General features: G+C 34.4%; 1 protein-coding gene across 10 annotated transcripts in view; it reads left to right on the top strand.

The window, feature by feature from the left end:
* Dmd (dystrophin) overlaps positions 1-15,996 on the top strand; it is a 2,486,572-nt gene that overhangs the window by 961,258 nt on the left and 1,509,318 nt on the right. For all 10 annotated transcript variants that reach the window (XM_004850043.4, XM_087189971.1, XM_087189973.1 and 7 more), the window contains 2 exons: positions 11,368-11,556; positions 12,259-12,440. In XM_004850043.4, coding sequence (XP_004850100.2) covers positions 11,368-11,556; positions 12,259-12,440 — 371 coding nt within the window. The remainder of the gene's footprint in view (positions 1-11,367; positions 11,557-12,258; positions 12,441-15,996) is intronic.

Consider the following 15,996-nt stretch of genomic DNA (forward strand, 5'->3'; position numbering starts at 1 on the left):
TTATCTTAACTATTGTGAATAGTGCTGCACTAAACATGGACATGCAGTTATGTATTCAGTATGCTGATTTCATATTTTCAGATAATTTAATGTATGGTACAGATGTCTTAAAAACTTTGAAATCTTCAATGGTATAGCATAATACAGGCCCTTCCCTAACTTATTGGCACCCTGCATGTGCTGGATACAATGTAACATGTGTAGACAATTAAATGGGTTTATAGATTATATTAAATTATAGAATAATTATAATATTTTTGCAAAACAATCAGGAATACCCAAGGAAACTTAATTGCACAGAAATATTCTAGTTTTCTCATGGCAAAATAAGTGAAATATGAGCTGTCTTTTCTTTCTCAAAAAAGTCAACAGTCCCAAAAATGCTGAAATTTTTATGTTGGGAAGTGCCTGCAAGTGCTATATTATTTCTCAGGTAATTCCCAAAGCAATAGAAACACTTGATTTTTTTTTGCAAGCCAAAGGCTCTGAATTAATAATGATTAAGAAAAAAAGTACATTTTGTAAGTAATTCATGCTATTGAGGCAATATTTTAAATGGATACTCTTTCTGGCAATATTCTCATCATAAGTGTAACAGTTATAGAATCATACATTTGTTAACTTGAAAAGAAAAATTTTCCAGTCAATTTAAAAATACTATCAATGAAATAATGAAGTTTTGAATCCATAGTATAAATATAAAATTATATGTATGAATTTAAGACATCCATTTTTCTGTTAGCCTCCTTTGTCTCTGTATTGCCTTCCTATTCATTTCTACTGCTTCATTTTGTAATATACGCATATAAATAAATGTTTTAAAATATCTTCTCCAAAACAAGAGCAATTCTTCCTAACTCTTAGCTTACCTTGATATTTGAGTCCTTTACTTGAAAATTTTAGAAGAAATGTTAGTAGAAGAAGAGAGGAAATGGTCAAAAGATTTTGTACTTCTGTTTCTGTCTAGTATAAGGAGACTTTATGCACTCTTCTAAGTTCTCTGAAACTCAAGATTGAAAACAGTAATTGTCAGTGGCGCCCTGAAATTTAAACCCTGAAGCAAAGTCACTGCTAAGAGGAGCCAGTGAAAGAACTGAAGTACTTCCTGTTGCCCTCAGCTTAGTATCTACTCAGACCTTCTGGCCTACCTTCACCAATAGGATAGAGGACTTTTATTACTTTCCTTGAGGCTGAGGACAGGAATTGCAGCTGATAATGAAATCTACCATAGTCTTTCAAGGTTTAATACCATTAATTCTTTTCTTACAAATGGCTAGCTCTGAACTCCTTAAACAATGGATATCTTTTGTTGAAGAGAATAGGGAATACACTGAATAATGCAGCAGATGTAAAGTCAGAAGTGGAGTATACTATTTCTTTGCTCTGCTCTGATATGGAAAGATTCTGTAACTCTAGACTAATTCTCTTAGGAAAAATGTCCCTATATTAATAGAAAATAAGAAAAATATTGACGACAAATATATGCTAGGAGATTCATTGTTTCATTCAACAAATATCTAGTATGTTTCAGATACTGAACAAAAGTAACTCTATTTTCATGGAGCTTACCTTTATTCTTCCATGACACTTTTTCTGAATATTATACTATACCATTGTTTTGGGAACAAGGAAAGGAAACAAGAGTATATGAAATAATGAAAGAAAAATCCACAAGATTTATTGATATAATGCATAATGAAGGTAACAAGATAATCTAACTAGCTAGGATACTTTAAGGAAATAGAAATAACTGATGTCTGGGGGAAATTTACCTGTTTAGCCAAATTGTCTTTTTTATTTTATGTTGCACTAAATAAGAACAATGATGCAGTGGAAGTGATATTTATAAAGGTCGAATGAAAAGGAGGGATGCTGAATTTTAATATAAACTCTATATATTTTCTGTAAGCCTTACAAGACCCTGTAAGATAGTATCAGCTTATCTATTTTGACCTGTATATCAGGTGTCCAAAATTACTTTGCCAAACAAACACTGCTTCTAAGTTCCCGGGCTTGAATTTGACCCCTGGTTTATCTTGCTTCAGTCAGATGGATCTGAAGTTTCCCAACTACAGACACTGGTTTTACACACTCTGATGCTTTTCATACATTGTTATGCACAGGGATAGAGGTGGAGCAAGACATGGCAGTGAGATTTAGAGAAGACTATTTTGGGCATTCAATAGTGGGAAAGTAGAAAAGTGATCCCTTAGGATCAGTTTGAGAGCAAGAGGTTGGAGAGAAAACTCATCAATAGTGGAATAATTTTGAATCTGTGCAGAGGGATTAGATTAAATACAGGAAGCAATTAGATGATCAAGAGATTACAAACAACAGCCCAAGGGTCAGACTCAACTTGCCATCTGTGTTATAAATAAAGTTTTACTGGAACATATCCATGTTTATTCACTTATGTATTACTTATGGTTGTTTTTGTGCTAGAGTCTACAATTAGAAGGCTTAGTAGGTGCAGTTATTATGATTGGAAAAACTGAAGATATTATCTGGAACTTTATAGAAAAAGTATAAAGACTCTTGCATTGTGTAATAGGAAGAAGCAGTTATTCCATTGAAATATGAAGTGAGGGGGCTAGGAGCAATCTAAGTACAAATATATTTGGTTAATGTGGAAAATCCTACTCTTGTTGCTTATAATTTCTTTAAATATCAATTTTAAAATAAATCAAAACATAGCTAAGAATAATACAAAAAGTGATTCATGAAATAAAGCAAGTTTTAAAAAATGGCCACATGGAAATATGTAATAGCTTCCTTCATAGTTCCCTATTGAACAATTTATATATGTTATAGCGAACTCTATATGCTCTAATCATTATGGATTACTATTATTTAAGTGACAATATCTCAGTTTGGATAGTTTTCATGAAATATACGTATTCCATTTTGAATTTTTTGTACATAAAATCCATTTGCCAAAAATGTTTAATTCTGAATTCTTTCTATTTTAAAAGCATCATCCAATGAATCAGATTTCTTTAGATACTCATAAATGATTCATTAAAATAAGTAAGACTTGTTATCTTTGCCTTACACTGGTATGGGTGAACATTAGCCTTAGCAATTTAGTTTTCCCATTCATTTTGTCACCATTTCATCTCTGATTATTTGAATCACCAACTTTTGTGAGTTCCAACCAAGTGTTGACATTTTAAGTTATTGAAACATAACTTATAGTAAAGCTTTGCTCATCTAGGAACTCTGAAGTCCCTTTGCCTTCCTGTCGGTCATCCCTTAGGATGCTGTCTTCATTCCTATGACAAAGGATACCTCACCATTTCTGCATCTGTATTAGGGACTGTGGAAAGGAGGACAGGACAAAGAATAGAGCCTCTCTATTTCCTTTTCATTCTTGATGAAGGAATTGCATACCTCTTATTCTATTGGCCAATATGTGGTATACATATTGTCACACCCAACTACAATGAAAGGGAGTTGATATCTTGCACAGAAAAATTGCCTCCTAAACTTTCTACTACTATGTACATGAGAAATGGAGGATTAGGACAGACATTGGAGGAGTAACAGTCTTTGCCATATCCAATCTTTTCTAGGCATCAAAATTAATACTTTGATTACAGAACTTTTTGTGCAATGATCTTTGAATAAAATATTTTTTAAATAAAATGAATACATGCAAAAGTGTACAGATGATAAAATGTTTTTCTTCTTAAACAGAACGTATTGAACACAATATAACATTTCTTTGAAAGATTTTATGCTGGTGAAGAATGTTAACTTTGCTGACATTGAACATCAAAGGAAAAGGATAGGATTAATAGAAGGTATAGAGTATGTACAATTTTATTAGTACACATTTGCAGTACATGAAGTTTATATTCATCTTAGGGAGTAGGTACATGTACATAGCACATCTTGATTCTTGTTAAATCCCCTTCTCCTCCCCACCCACCTCCCTCCCTCTGTCTCTAAATTTCTTTTCCTCCTATTCATTCTCATTGTTATTATTTTAGTTCATGTTTATGACATATAATATTTACATTCATTATAGGTATTTGGTACATGTACATGTCACAGCATAAGAAGGCACAGAGTTTGAATGGTGGGCTTGACACCTGCCTTCCTTTGCAAAGTACTGTTTATCTTTATTTTTTTTCAGTTTCCTGTCTCAATAATATTAGGTCTACACCTACACTGGATCCTGTACATGTTTTTCTGTTATCCCTTTCTTTAGAGTGATATCAGTGTCTGTGACCTATAGGGATAATTTCAAAAATTGCTTTAGATTTCTAACTCTCCAACATGATTGAGTCCAGGTATGGTTTTAGTACCTTCGAAAACATTGATTATGAATTTATAAAGATGAAGCTGTGCATGGTGGTACAGGCCTGTAATCCCAGCACTAAGGAGGCTGGGGCAGGAGGATTACTGTTAGTTTGCAGCCAACCTGGGCTACATGGTGAGTTCTAGGCCAGCCTGAGCTACATAGAGAGACTGTCTCAAAACAAAACAAAGAAATTATACAAATGAAGCAAATGTAGTTATCTATACAGAAGATAAATGTATATATAAATAGAATTTTTATTGGGATATTGTGTAAATGTTCTTCATTAAAAGAGATGGATCAGATGGTGGTAAATACATTTATTTTAACATCAAAATAACCTCATTTGAAATCCTGGAACCACCAATAACCTTTGTGACCTTTGACAAGTTACTTAATTTTTCTATTCAGATTTCCTCCTCCTCCTCTTCTGTGTCCTCCTGACCTGTTACAGTGAAAAATGATACAATGTACATTAAGTGGTTGGCAAATTGACTAACAGTAACTGCCCAATAAATAATAGCAGCTGTTGTTATTGCTATTATATGTGTAGTAGCTGTTGTTGTGATTGTTGTTTTAATACTGCCATAACAGCAGGCCATATTTTTTCCTGACTCCTCATTAGGGCTAAACTTTGAGCTGAATTTCAGGCACAACTGATATTAAAAATTATCCATTTAATGGTATCGTCAGATTGAATGTCATGTACAGTGCTGCGTGATGGATTAATTTCTCATAAATCACCTCTGTAATCATTATTCATACTTTGAATAATACTCTGGTTTACATGCTCTATTTCTGAGGAAACAGTGAAAATGTGGCAAGAATATTTCCAGATACTAATCCTGGTTCCTCTGAACTGCACTTCTGTTATTTAGTGAAAGAACCACTTGGTTATCCCTCTGTAATCCTTTAGCTTTGAAATAATCTTTCACTGAGGGATCAAAAGATTATAGAATAGACCAAAAATTCACCATCCATGCATTGATTTAGACTCTGTAAAAAAGTATGACACATTTCTTTAAATGAACTAAGAATGATGAAATTTTCAAATGTCCTGAAGCATTTATACTTCTAAGGACTAGAAAACTGTCTTCATCAGGTTAAATCAGTTATCTCATTTTTAAGGCTGATTTAGAGGAAGTTTGCAAAATAGATGAGTTTCATCTGTGGTTGAAAAAAAATCTATTCAGGGATGGATCTTGCACTCTGGAAACATCCCAGCTATTTTTCTACCAACTTTGTGGTTTGCTGGTTTCACTATGTGTATGTAGCGATTTGATGACTGATCTCAATTTGAATTGCCAAAATCATGCTTCCAAAAATACACACAGCTCATTCAACTGTTTCTTCATAAAAATCATTTGCCATTTCAGTGAGCACTGGCCCCCAAATACTTGCACTGCAGAGAATTTCTTTGAGTCTAGAATATGTTTAGCGTTTTATATTCATTATCAATGTAATCTTTCCAACCATCCCAAGGACATATATTTTTATGTTCCTTGTTTTACAGATGGCAAAACTGAGAGACAGAGATTTTAAGTGATTCACCTAAAATTAGCTAGATAGCAAACTGGATTTGAAATATGTTTATTATGGAGTCAAGGATATACTTCTGTATTTTATTAGGCAGTAATAGAAGGTATTGCTAGATAATTTATTATTAGAAATTGTAACTTGAAATGAATTCCTCAAATTTTCTTGGACTACAACAGGCAATTATTTGTCTTTCTTCTCCACCTTTATCAGGAACAATTACTGTAAGGAACATAAGTGGAACTATCTAATGCTTTCTCACTGAAAGGATAGCAATTAAGCTTCTGAGGCATGTGGATATGTCGAATAAATTTTAGTATTTTGGTCTTGGAAACGATGAAATTTGTTTCATCCATTCATTTTTATGTCTGTCTCATTATTATTATTTGCCCAGTGTACTACACAGAAAATTAAACTACTGTGATAAAGTCAAAAATTCTAATGTGATTGAAGCGTAGGGAAAAATTGGTTCTAGTTGATGATGCTGATTTCTCCATTCATGAAATGATTAGAGTCTATCTGTCTTATGGATAGATCCTCTTTAAATAGAAATGATCAAATTTCCTAGAAAATTTGTTTTGAAGCTATGATACATATAAATAGGGTCGATATAGGGTTCTATGATGATGAAAACATATTCTTTCATGCTAGAACTGAAAGCATAACCCTGTCTGAATATCTCTTAAATTACAAATTATCTGCGAAATAGAAAGAATGTATGTTCGTTTTCTTCCAAAGTTTCTATTGAAGATGTGCAAATGTAGAATGCAAGCAAATTCTCCTTTCCTGGTTTACCTCATCTGAAATTCTAGAACAGTTTCCAAATTTGTTTCATGAACTACAGAAAAGTTAATCTTGACCCAGGAAAAAATACATGTACATGTATATATAGATTTGTATACGGTATGTAAAAGAAATAATTTTAAAAACCAATGCCCATTCATAGTATGAATGATTAACTAATATTTTTATTTTGTTTACTCCAAACATATTTTTGTTTATAACCCAAATAAAATGATTTCCCAAATCACTGACAGACCATAAATTAGAATTTGAAAAGCAATGGTCTACAACAAAGAATTACTCAGAACCCAGATGATAACTTTGATTATACTTATATATATAGTTGAATATATGTATTTGGATTTGAATTTATGCAGATAAATAATAATTATTTGTATAATTTTATACAGTTTATCCATGTTTGAATTTAGATTGAAGAACACTATATTTGAAAAGTTTTTATTTTATTGACATCCCCAGACAAAACATTTAGATTCGTACTTTATGAGTTTTCTATATTCCTTTTCACAGATATTCTATTAAAGGACATTCCTTTTAAATTTTGCTCAAAACATTACAGAATGTATAAATATCATTAATTCATAGAATTAAATGTTTTAATTCAACTCTCCCAATAGTAAAATATACTGTAGTATTAACTGATAATTGTATTATTTACAGTTTGTTATTTGAAGAAAATTACTTGAATGAAATATTTCTAATTAATTTTAAGAACTCTTAAGTAGATACTAGGTTGAAATTCAAATTTCAAAAGGAAGTGACTTAATTCATCGATGCTTGCTCATATATGACTTTGGGTCATTTTTCTACAATAATTGATTGGCTCCTCAAATATGGAAAGTGACTTATGGAGATGACTTTGGATAAGGTTATACTTCAAAACATTTCTTATGTATATAAGAATCTAATAATTACAGCTATAACATACTTTGTAGGGTTCTTATACAAGGTCAGGCATTCAAACAAGTGCTTTATATAGTCTCCTTTAATTCTGGGCATGATCTTATTAGAGAAGTATTATTGTTCCCATTTTACATATGACGATACCAAGATTTAGAGTAGGGCTAATTAATTTTCCCAGTCACAAGACCTCAAGTCAGAGTCAAGATGCAAACACCAATGGTTTGCCTCTGAAGGTTCTGGGATTAATATCTACATCCTGCTTTACATAAAAAATATTGCATCTCTTTTTATTTAATTTTTAAAATTTTTATTAGTGTATGTTTGCAGAATATATGATTACATTCATCATGGGGAGTTGGTGCATGTACACAGTACACCTTGAATTTTTTATGTGCCCTTCCCCTCCTTCCCTCCTCTGTCTTTCTCTTTTATCTATAGCCTAGACAGCGCAGAATGTTCAAGACTGCATTGAACTTTTTCCACCTACCCTTAAAGCTGGCTACATAATTTGTGGGGCCTAGTTACAAATGAAACACAGAACCCTTTATTCAAAGAGCAAATAAAATGTGCGTTTAAACGTATGAAAACATAAAGGTGTTTAATCCATGCTCTGGCTCTTCATGTGCCCTACTCTTTATTTGATATTTAACCTCATACTGAATAAAAAAGTTAAGAATTTAAAGTTTTAACATGGATTGTACTATCCTTTGTTATGTTGTGCAATTCCAGTTGTAAATGTCAATATAAGAAACTTTAACTCATGCAAAATCACCAGATTATATAATTTGCACCTCATAGTTTATATGTGCATGTGTATTACATTCTTAGCCAAATATGGAAATAGACAACTAGTTTGGATCTTTTTATTTCACTTCTTGAGATGCTCATATTCTACCAACACTCTCTCCATTCAGCTTACTGAGTAAGGAAGACTAAAATAAAAAAGAAACTATAGGTCCCTCTCACTTTTCCTGTCTTCTATGTCATCAGTTTCAGCACAAGTGGTTGGCTAAATCAGGAGGTAGCATGAGTAAGAAAAGACCTGTTAGGGTTTCCTGGCTCTTTGTGTTTTATTAGCATCACCTTCTTCCTTTCTTCCTTCCTTTCTACATTTCAAATAAATTCTGGTTGAAAGGCAGAGAGTGACTTTCCAGGGATGATAGTGCCTCATTGGCTCAGTAACAGATATAATAGACTCTCTTTCTCTTTCTCTCTTTTTTGTTTTTAGAGGGGAGGTTACTGGAAATTGAATGGAAAAACCTTCAGGCTGAGCTACATCCTCCATCTTTTCCATACACGCACACACACACACACACACACACACACACACACACACACATATATATATGTATATACACATATATATATATATGTATACACACACACACACACACACACACATATATATATATATATTTAAATTTTGAGACAGGGTTTGGCTAAGTTGCTAATTTGCCCAGGCTGGGCTCAAATTGCAATCTTCCTGCCCCAGCTCCTCAGAGTATTGGGATTACAGGCATCAGCCCTCACCCCCAGGTTCATTAAACTCTTATATAGTATGAATTCACCAGAATTCTGTACTCGGAAGGCACTGACAATGCTATATGCAGATCACATAGACACACATCCATTACCTATCTCCTTATCATCTTTATACTTCCTAACATTACTGCAGTTATGAAATCAAAGTACAATGATAAAAGTTACAAGAATTTCAAAAGCAGTAAATAAAAGGATCTTGGGTAGGTTTGAGCTCAGGGCTGTGTGTACTTGCACAATTTATATAGTCATGAAGGTGGCTCTAGCTATGTACATCTCTCAGGCTACCTTCTGTAACTTTTCTCCTTAATGAGGACTTTGATTTTGAATAGTATTAATATTTCCAGATAGAGAGAATGGTACAACACAGAACTTGTTCTAGCCCCTAAAATATTCAGAAATGCCTTTGCCCTTGGAGATCCTATGTGAATAGCCAGCCCTCTTTGACACCTACATTCTGCTTGAGGTACTAGAAGTGAGTGATTGCGTCTTTTCAGGGTAGCTTCTCTGTGCCAGTTCTCTATAATCAGGAAAATATATCATTTGATGAACCAAAAATTGCCACTGGGCTTTGCCATGCTAAAGGGTTTAACAGTTGAGGGAAATTTATAATATTAAAATTTCAAAATTTGAGCATTTACCAGACCAACACATTAGGTTGGTGTTGGCAGTTACATAGCTTAAAGCCCAGTAGTGAGGAAGACTAGAAATGCAAGACAATCATGCCAGGGGAACAACTTCAAAGTCTGGGTTTTCTGTAGGCATGGTTATGAAAAACCCACATAGCTTTTGTTTATTCTAAGCTGCCTTTGCTTTTCCTTGCAAAAGCCAAATTTTGGTTCCAGTGAGAGCTTGTTATACTTGAGTTGTACAGAGGCTTCCTTTTTCAACATTTCTCCATTATTCTCTTTCTCTATAAACAGCTTTCCTGGTCCCTCACTAGCACAAAACTCCGTCGAGAATGGTCCTTTTCAACATTTTTGAAACTCAGTACTAACCCTATAAACAGTTCACTTCACCTAAAGAAAAATTTATAGAGATTTTCTTTTTATTCACATTTTTGCCTTTGATAATTGCCATAAAGTTCAAGTAGAACATAGGTCTCTTCTGACAGTTCCTAGTGCTGTTCCCAGGGCAGCTGAGTCTGGGCCAACCCAGGCCAGGTTGAGAGTTCAATTGTACAGCTTGTAAACTACCCTGTCTCAATTGCTTGGCTTTCAGTGCGGAGAGGTTATGACCACACAGAGCACTGCAGCCATTCCAGAAGAGGACTTTCTCAACAGATTTCTCCAGTCCATCTCCTTGCTGCTTTTCAAATACTTTTCATCTGGCATCAGGTGTGTCCAGGCCTTTGGCTTGCCTGGCCCAAATGGAGTGGAGAGGCATTCTCTTGGCCACATCTGAAATATATAATAGAGCTAATGAATATAAGTGAAACTTCCTTTATTTTTATATTTGTTATTATAAAAGGGGCTGTGAGATCATTTTTTGATAATCTGAAAGCAATTCCTTCATCAGTGGCCTGGGTTTTCTGTGTAGAGATTTGGATACTTGGTAAGGTTTGTCATAAGCTTTAGGATCCTAGCAGAGATTCCAAGAAAAGCAGCATATCATTTAATATCCTGCTAATTAAATCAAGTAGAACATGCTGCATAATTTACTTCTCCTAAAATAATCTCTTGCTATTGAAGCCACTGCCTCTGGAAAGAAATGCTTAATTTATCACAGTGATTATCCTGATAGATACTTCTGACAGGTCTTCAGTGTATTTCTTTTAATTTTATCTTTATCCTACATCCACTACTTATTTTATTACTGATATTTTTACTTTTCTATGAAGTTTTGGAAATATTATCTCTGGGCTCTTGGGAAGAGATGTTTCCTTTAAAGGCATTGCCGAAGTACGTAAATATAATTCCAATAATGTATGTGTAAGTGATTGCAAATATAAACTGAAAAAGCAACTTATGGATGAAATTTCATAGCATTTAAAATGTAACATAAAGAGATGATATACTAATTCACTTTTTATAGCAAAGCAGAAGAGCTTTAATAAAATGTTAATTTGGTGTGGATTTCCACTGCGGGTTGGGAATCTGTATATGGATTTGTGAAACTGTTAAAATGCAGGCTTGCTACTCCATGTGTCTGCTGTTCATGTTTCTGATAATGCAAGTGGACATCTCTAGCATTTCAATATTTCATTTGATTTATCATTTAATATACTGGAACAGTCTGCAAAGACGCTAATTGTATAACACCCAATTTATTGTATCGTTCAGCATTTGGAAGCTCCTGAAGACAAGTCACTTGGCAGTTCATTGATGGAGACTGGAGTGAACCTGGACAGTTACCAAACAGCTTTAGAAGCAGTACTCTCATGGCTTCTTTCTGCTGAGGACGCATTGCGGGCACAAGGAGAGATTTCGAATGATGTAGAACAAGTGAAGGAACAATTTCATACTCATGAGGTACAATAAAACATTGATTTATGAAACTAAGCACATGACTTGTCGTGGCAAGCCTCTCTTTTCTTTAAATGGCTTTGTAACAACTTTGTGTTTTGGAAATTTAGTTTTTCGTTTGAGATGAAAATAAAACTTTTTTATGTGATTGGGATTCTAACAGCCAGTATTTGAAGTTCTCCTTTGGAGAACAACTCTCCAAGGTCCTAAGATCTGATTTTCCAATGACTCCTAGAAGAATATAAAAGCCCAGCCCATTATCTTGTGTCAAGGAAAAGCTGAGGCATAAGGCTGAAGTATTCTTCGGAGTACACACTTGCATCAGAAATAATAACTGCAATATATAATCCAGAGTACCTGTGCAGCAGCAGACTTAGCAAGCCTAAGAGATTCCTGAGAGGAAAGAGTTTACCATGTTTGCTTTGCTTCTTCCCATCCCTGGATCCTCTTCTGTGCTTCTTCAACAACCCTTGCAGGTCTCCCCGGGAACTCTTTCCTAAATCGCTTGCACTAAAATCGTTCTCTCAGAGTCTGCTTCTACAGAAGGTGCCCTAAGATAATAACTTTTCTGAACTCATTACAAGTGGTAGAGTTCCCTTACCTAAAGATTAAAATACTCTTAGTGGTAATGTACATTTCAATGGGCTGGACATGTAAAACAAATATCAAACTCAGTAATTTACAATTATTAACTGTTTTCTTTTTCAGGGGTATATGATGGATTTAACAGCCCACCAGGGACGGGTTGGTAATGTCCTACAATTGGGCAGTCAACTGATTGGAACCAGAAAACTATCAGAAGATGAAGAAACTGAAGTACAGGAACAAATGAATCTCCTAAATTCAAGATGGGAATGCCTCAGGGTAGCTAGCATGGAAAAACAGAGCAAGTAAGTCATTCTTTGTTTCTCATTAATAAAAATAGCAAGTTTACCTGAACATTGAGATACATGCCTGTAGTCCCAGCGACTAGGGAGACTCAGGCAGAAGAATCACAAGTTCAAGGTCAGCCTGGGCAATTCTTGGAGACCTTGTGTAAAAATAAAAAATATGAAAAGGGCTGGGGATATAGTTCAGTGCTCCCTGGGTCCAATACCCAGCACTGAGGGAAAAAAAAAAAACTACCTAAGTGTTGTGTGAGCATTTATTGAATTAAATACTTGCTTCTTAATCATGTTTCCCAGAATGTTAAAAGGTACACCATGACAGACATAGTGGTGTATGCCTTTAATCTCAGCTACTCAGGAGACTGAGGCAGGGGAATTTTGATTTCAGGATCAGCCTAGGAAAGTCAATTAGAGCCATCTCAAAATTAAAAGTGACAAGTTTTGATGCAGTTTGATAGTACAGTATAGATTCTTAGTTTGTCCCTAAGGCATTCAGCTTTTCTTCATAGGACTTTAATGGTTATATTTTCATATCCCTAATATTGTGTTTTCACTTCTGCAATTTGGAAATTACCAAATCAGTTCTGTTACCTATAGATCTAAGCCTTAAGAGTTTCCAATACTTTGTCATAGTTAATATTCTCTAGGCTATTTCTAAACATTAAAATGTGAATGTAGATGCACACAAGCATGCACAGGACAACATCTATGTCAAATCACCTCTTAGCTACAGAGGACAGGAAGCTTCTGTTCAGAAGGAAAAGCCCTCGAAAATATTAAAGTGTTACTCATATTTTCATGAAAATCCTCTTGAGTAATAGTTTCTCAACTTTTGGAAATTCTTATTCAAATACAGTATAGGTATGAATTATTCTGAGAATATGTATTGACTTAATAAAGAAGTTTTTGAGACATTTCTGAGAATAGCATATTTCTTATAAAGGCAACAAACAGATTTCATCATTCTGGATGTGTTGCTGTGATTTATGTTGTTAAGTGTGTGTATTCATGTAGAGCCTATCGAGACAAGATAGATTTATTTTTAAATGAAAAGAAATGAAGTGCCAACTGTGGATTTGAATACATTAAGCTAAAGATATTGTCCAAGTGCCTTAAGTTTACTTAGCTATTATTTATGAAGATTAAAAGCTTTAAAATAGGACCAAAGAAACTCATTAGATATGCTGGGAGGATTGCTCTTCCAGTACTAAATTATAGCATGACAATACGGAGGGGGGAGTCACATTCTTAAGCTCATGTCTTTTGAAAAAATAAGGCATGTATGAGATAGAATTTTCAGAACTGTATCTGTGTTCCAAAGCAGGAGATATTGCTATGCATGTTGACATATTTCCCCTTCTGTGATCATTGTGATGATTGCAACCTACCCTAAAGGTGAGATTTGTAAAAGTCATACTATAACTATCAAGTCTACCTCCTCCCAATACCCATATTTTAGGTTACTCTCCCCACTTATCATGGAAATCCTAAGACATGGATATGCCTACTTATGGTCATATGACATCAGTCGAAAGGCTGAAACTTCTCTTGGCACTGTCTTCTGCTATTCAATTATAGCAAACTTTGAAAAAATTAGAAATTTTTAAATCCTAGCTTCCTTTCTTTTTTATCATTAAGTTTATTGGTACATTTTAGGTATAAAACACAGTTACATTCAACATTGGGACCTTGTACCTTTACATGATGTGTCTTAGTTCTTATTTTTCCCCCTTCCCTTGCCCTCCCTCCACCCCCTCCATCCTTCCCTATTTACAAAGACTTTGTTTCCATTTTTCCTTTTCTCATATTTTTCCTTTTCCCTTCTTTCCTTTCCCCTACCCTTCCCATTTCCACAACTCTTTTAGACCTTTTCTTCCTATTTCACATCATCAATTATATTATTTGAACCTTATTTAGACTTTTCCTTTTTCACATCAGATAAACTATTTGGTATTTACACATGTGTCCTATTTATTTAACTTAAGAATACAGCCTCAATGTGCATCCATTTAGCTATAAATGTCTCTAGTTTCTCATTCTTTATGGCTTAGTAGTACCCAATTTAATAGAAAAACCACATCTTCTTTATCCAGTCTCCAGTTGATGGGCATTTGGGCTGTTTCCAAGTTTTAGCTATTACAAACTGTGCCACTATAATCATGGGTGTGCATATATCACTGTGATAAGATTCTTTTAATTCTTTTGGAAAGATATCCAGCAGAGGGATAGCTGGGTCAAATGGGACCTCTAATCCTAGTTCTTTGAGGTATCTCCATATTGATTTCCACAGTGGTTGCACCAGTCTGCACTCCCACCAACAATGGAGAAGGGTTCCTTTCTCCCCACAACCCCTCTAGCATTTGTCATTGGTTGATATCTTGAACAGTCATTCTTTCTGGAATGAGGTCGAATCTCAGTGTTGTTTTCATCTGCATCCCTTGAATGAGCAGTGATGTTGAACATTTTTTCATATATTTATTTGTTACTTTTACTTGTTTTCCTGAGAAATGTCTGTTCATTTCAGATGCCCGATTTTGAATCAGGTTTTTATATTTGGGGGGTCTGATTTTTTTGAGTTCTTTATATATTCTAGATAGTAGACTTTTGTCTGAGTTACAGCTGCTAAAAATTTTTTCCCACATTGTAGGTTGTCTCTTAGCTCTGTTGGTGGTTTCTCTTGCTGTGCAGAAGCTTTTTAATAAGATGAGATCCCAATTGTTGATTCTTTGTGGAAGTTCCCGTGCTACTGAGAATTTGTTTGTAAAATCTTTTCCTATGCCAATGTCTTTGAAAGTTCTACCTAACTTACCTTCTCGTAAGTTTAGTGTTTCTGTTTTAATATTTAGATCTTTAATACACTTTGATTTTAGTTTAGTACTTGGTGAAATGTAGGGGTCTAGTTTTAATCTTCGGCGGGTTGAAATTCAGTTTTTCCAACACCATTTATTTCCTCACCTCCAATGAGGAGGGTTGGAGCCTTTGTTAAAGATAAAGTAAATGAGTATGTCTAGAGTTGTTTCTCTATCTTCTAATCTATTCCACTGATTCTCAGGTCTGTTTCTTTGCCAGTACCTTTTGATCACAGTGGCTTTTTAATATAGTTTCAATTGGGGAATGTGATACACCCTGCCATGTCTCTGTTGCCTAGAAATGCTTTTGCTATTCTGGGTCTCTTCTGGTTCCAAATGAATTTTTGAATTGTTTTCTCTAGTTCTGTGAAATGTACTGTTGGGATTTCAATCGGGATTGCATTGAATCTGTATAGCAGCCTTGGAAGTATGGCCATTTTCACTATATTGGTTCTTCCTACCCAGGGACAAGGGATATCTTTCCATTTTCTTATATCCTCTTCAATCTCTCTTTTCAAAGTGCTGCAGTTTTCATTGTAGAGGTCTTTTACCTCCTTTGTTAGATTGATTCCTAGATATGTCATTTTTGGGGGGTGCTATTGTGAAAGGAATTGTTTCCTTAATTTCTCAGTGAGTCTGTTATTTGTGTACAGGAAGGCTATTGATTTTTGAGTGTTTACCTTGTATCCAGCTGCTCTACTGAATCTGTC

The sequence above is a fragment of the Heterocephalus glaber genome, unplaced genomic scaffold (genome assembly GCF_053883595.1).
Source record: "Heterocephalus glaber isolate CG9 unplaced genomic scaffold, H.glaber_assembly_v1.0 deba00001547, whole genome shotgun sequence".
Taxonomy (NCBI): domain Eukaryota; kingdom Metazoa; phylum Chordata; class Mammalia; order Rodentia; family Bathyergidae; genus Heterocephalus; species Heterocephalus glaber.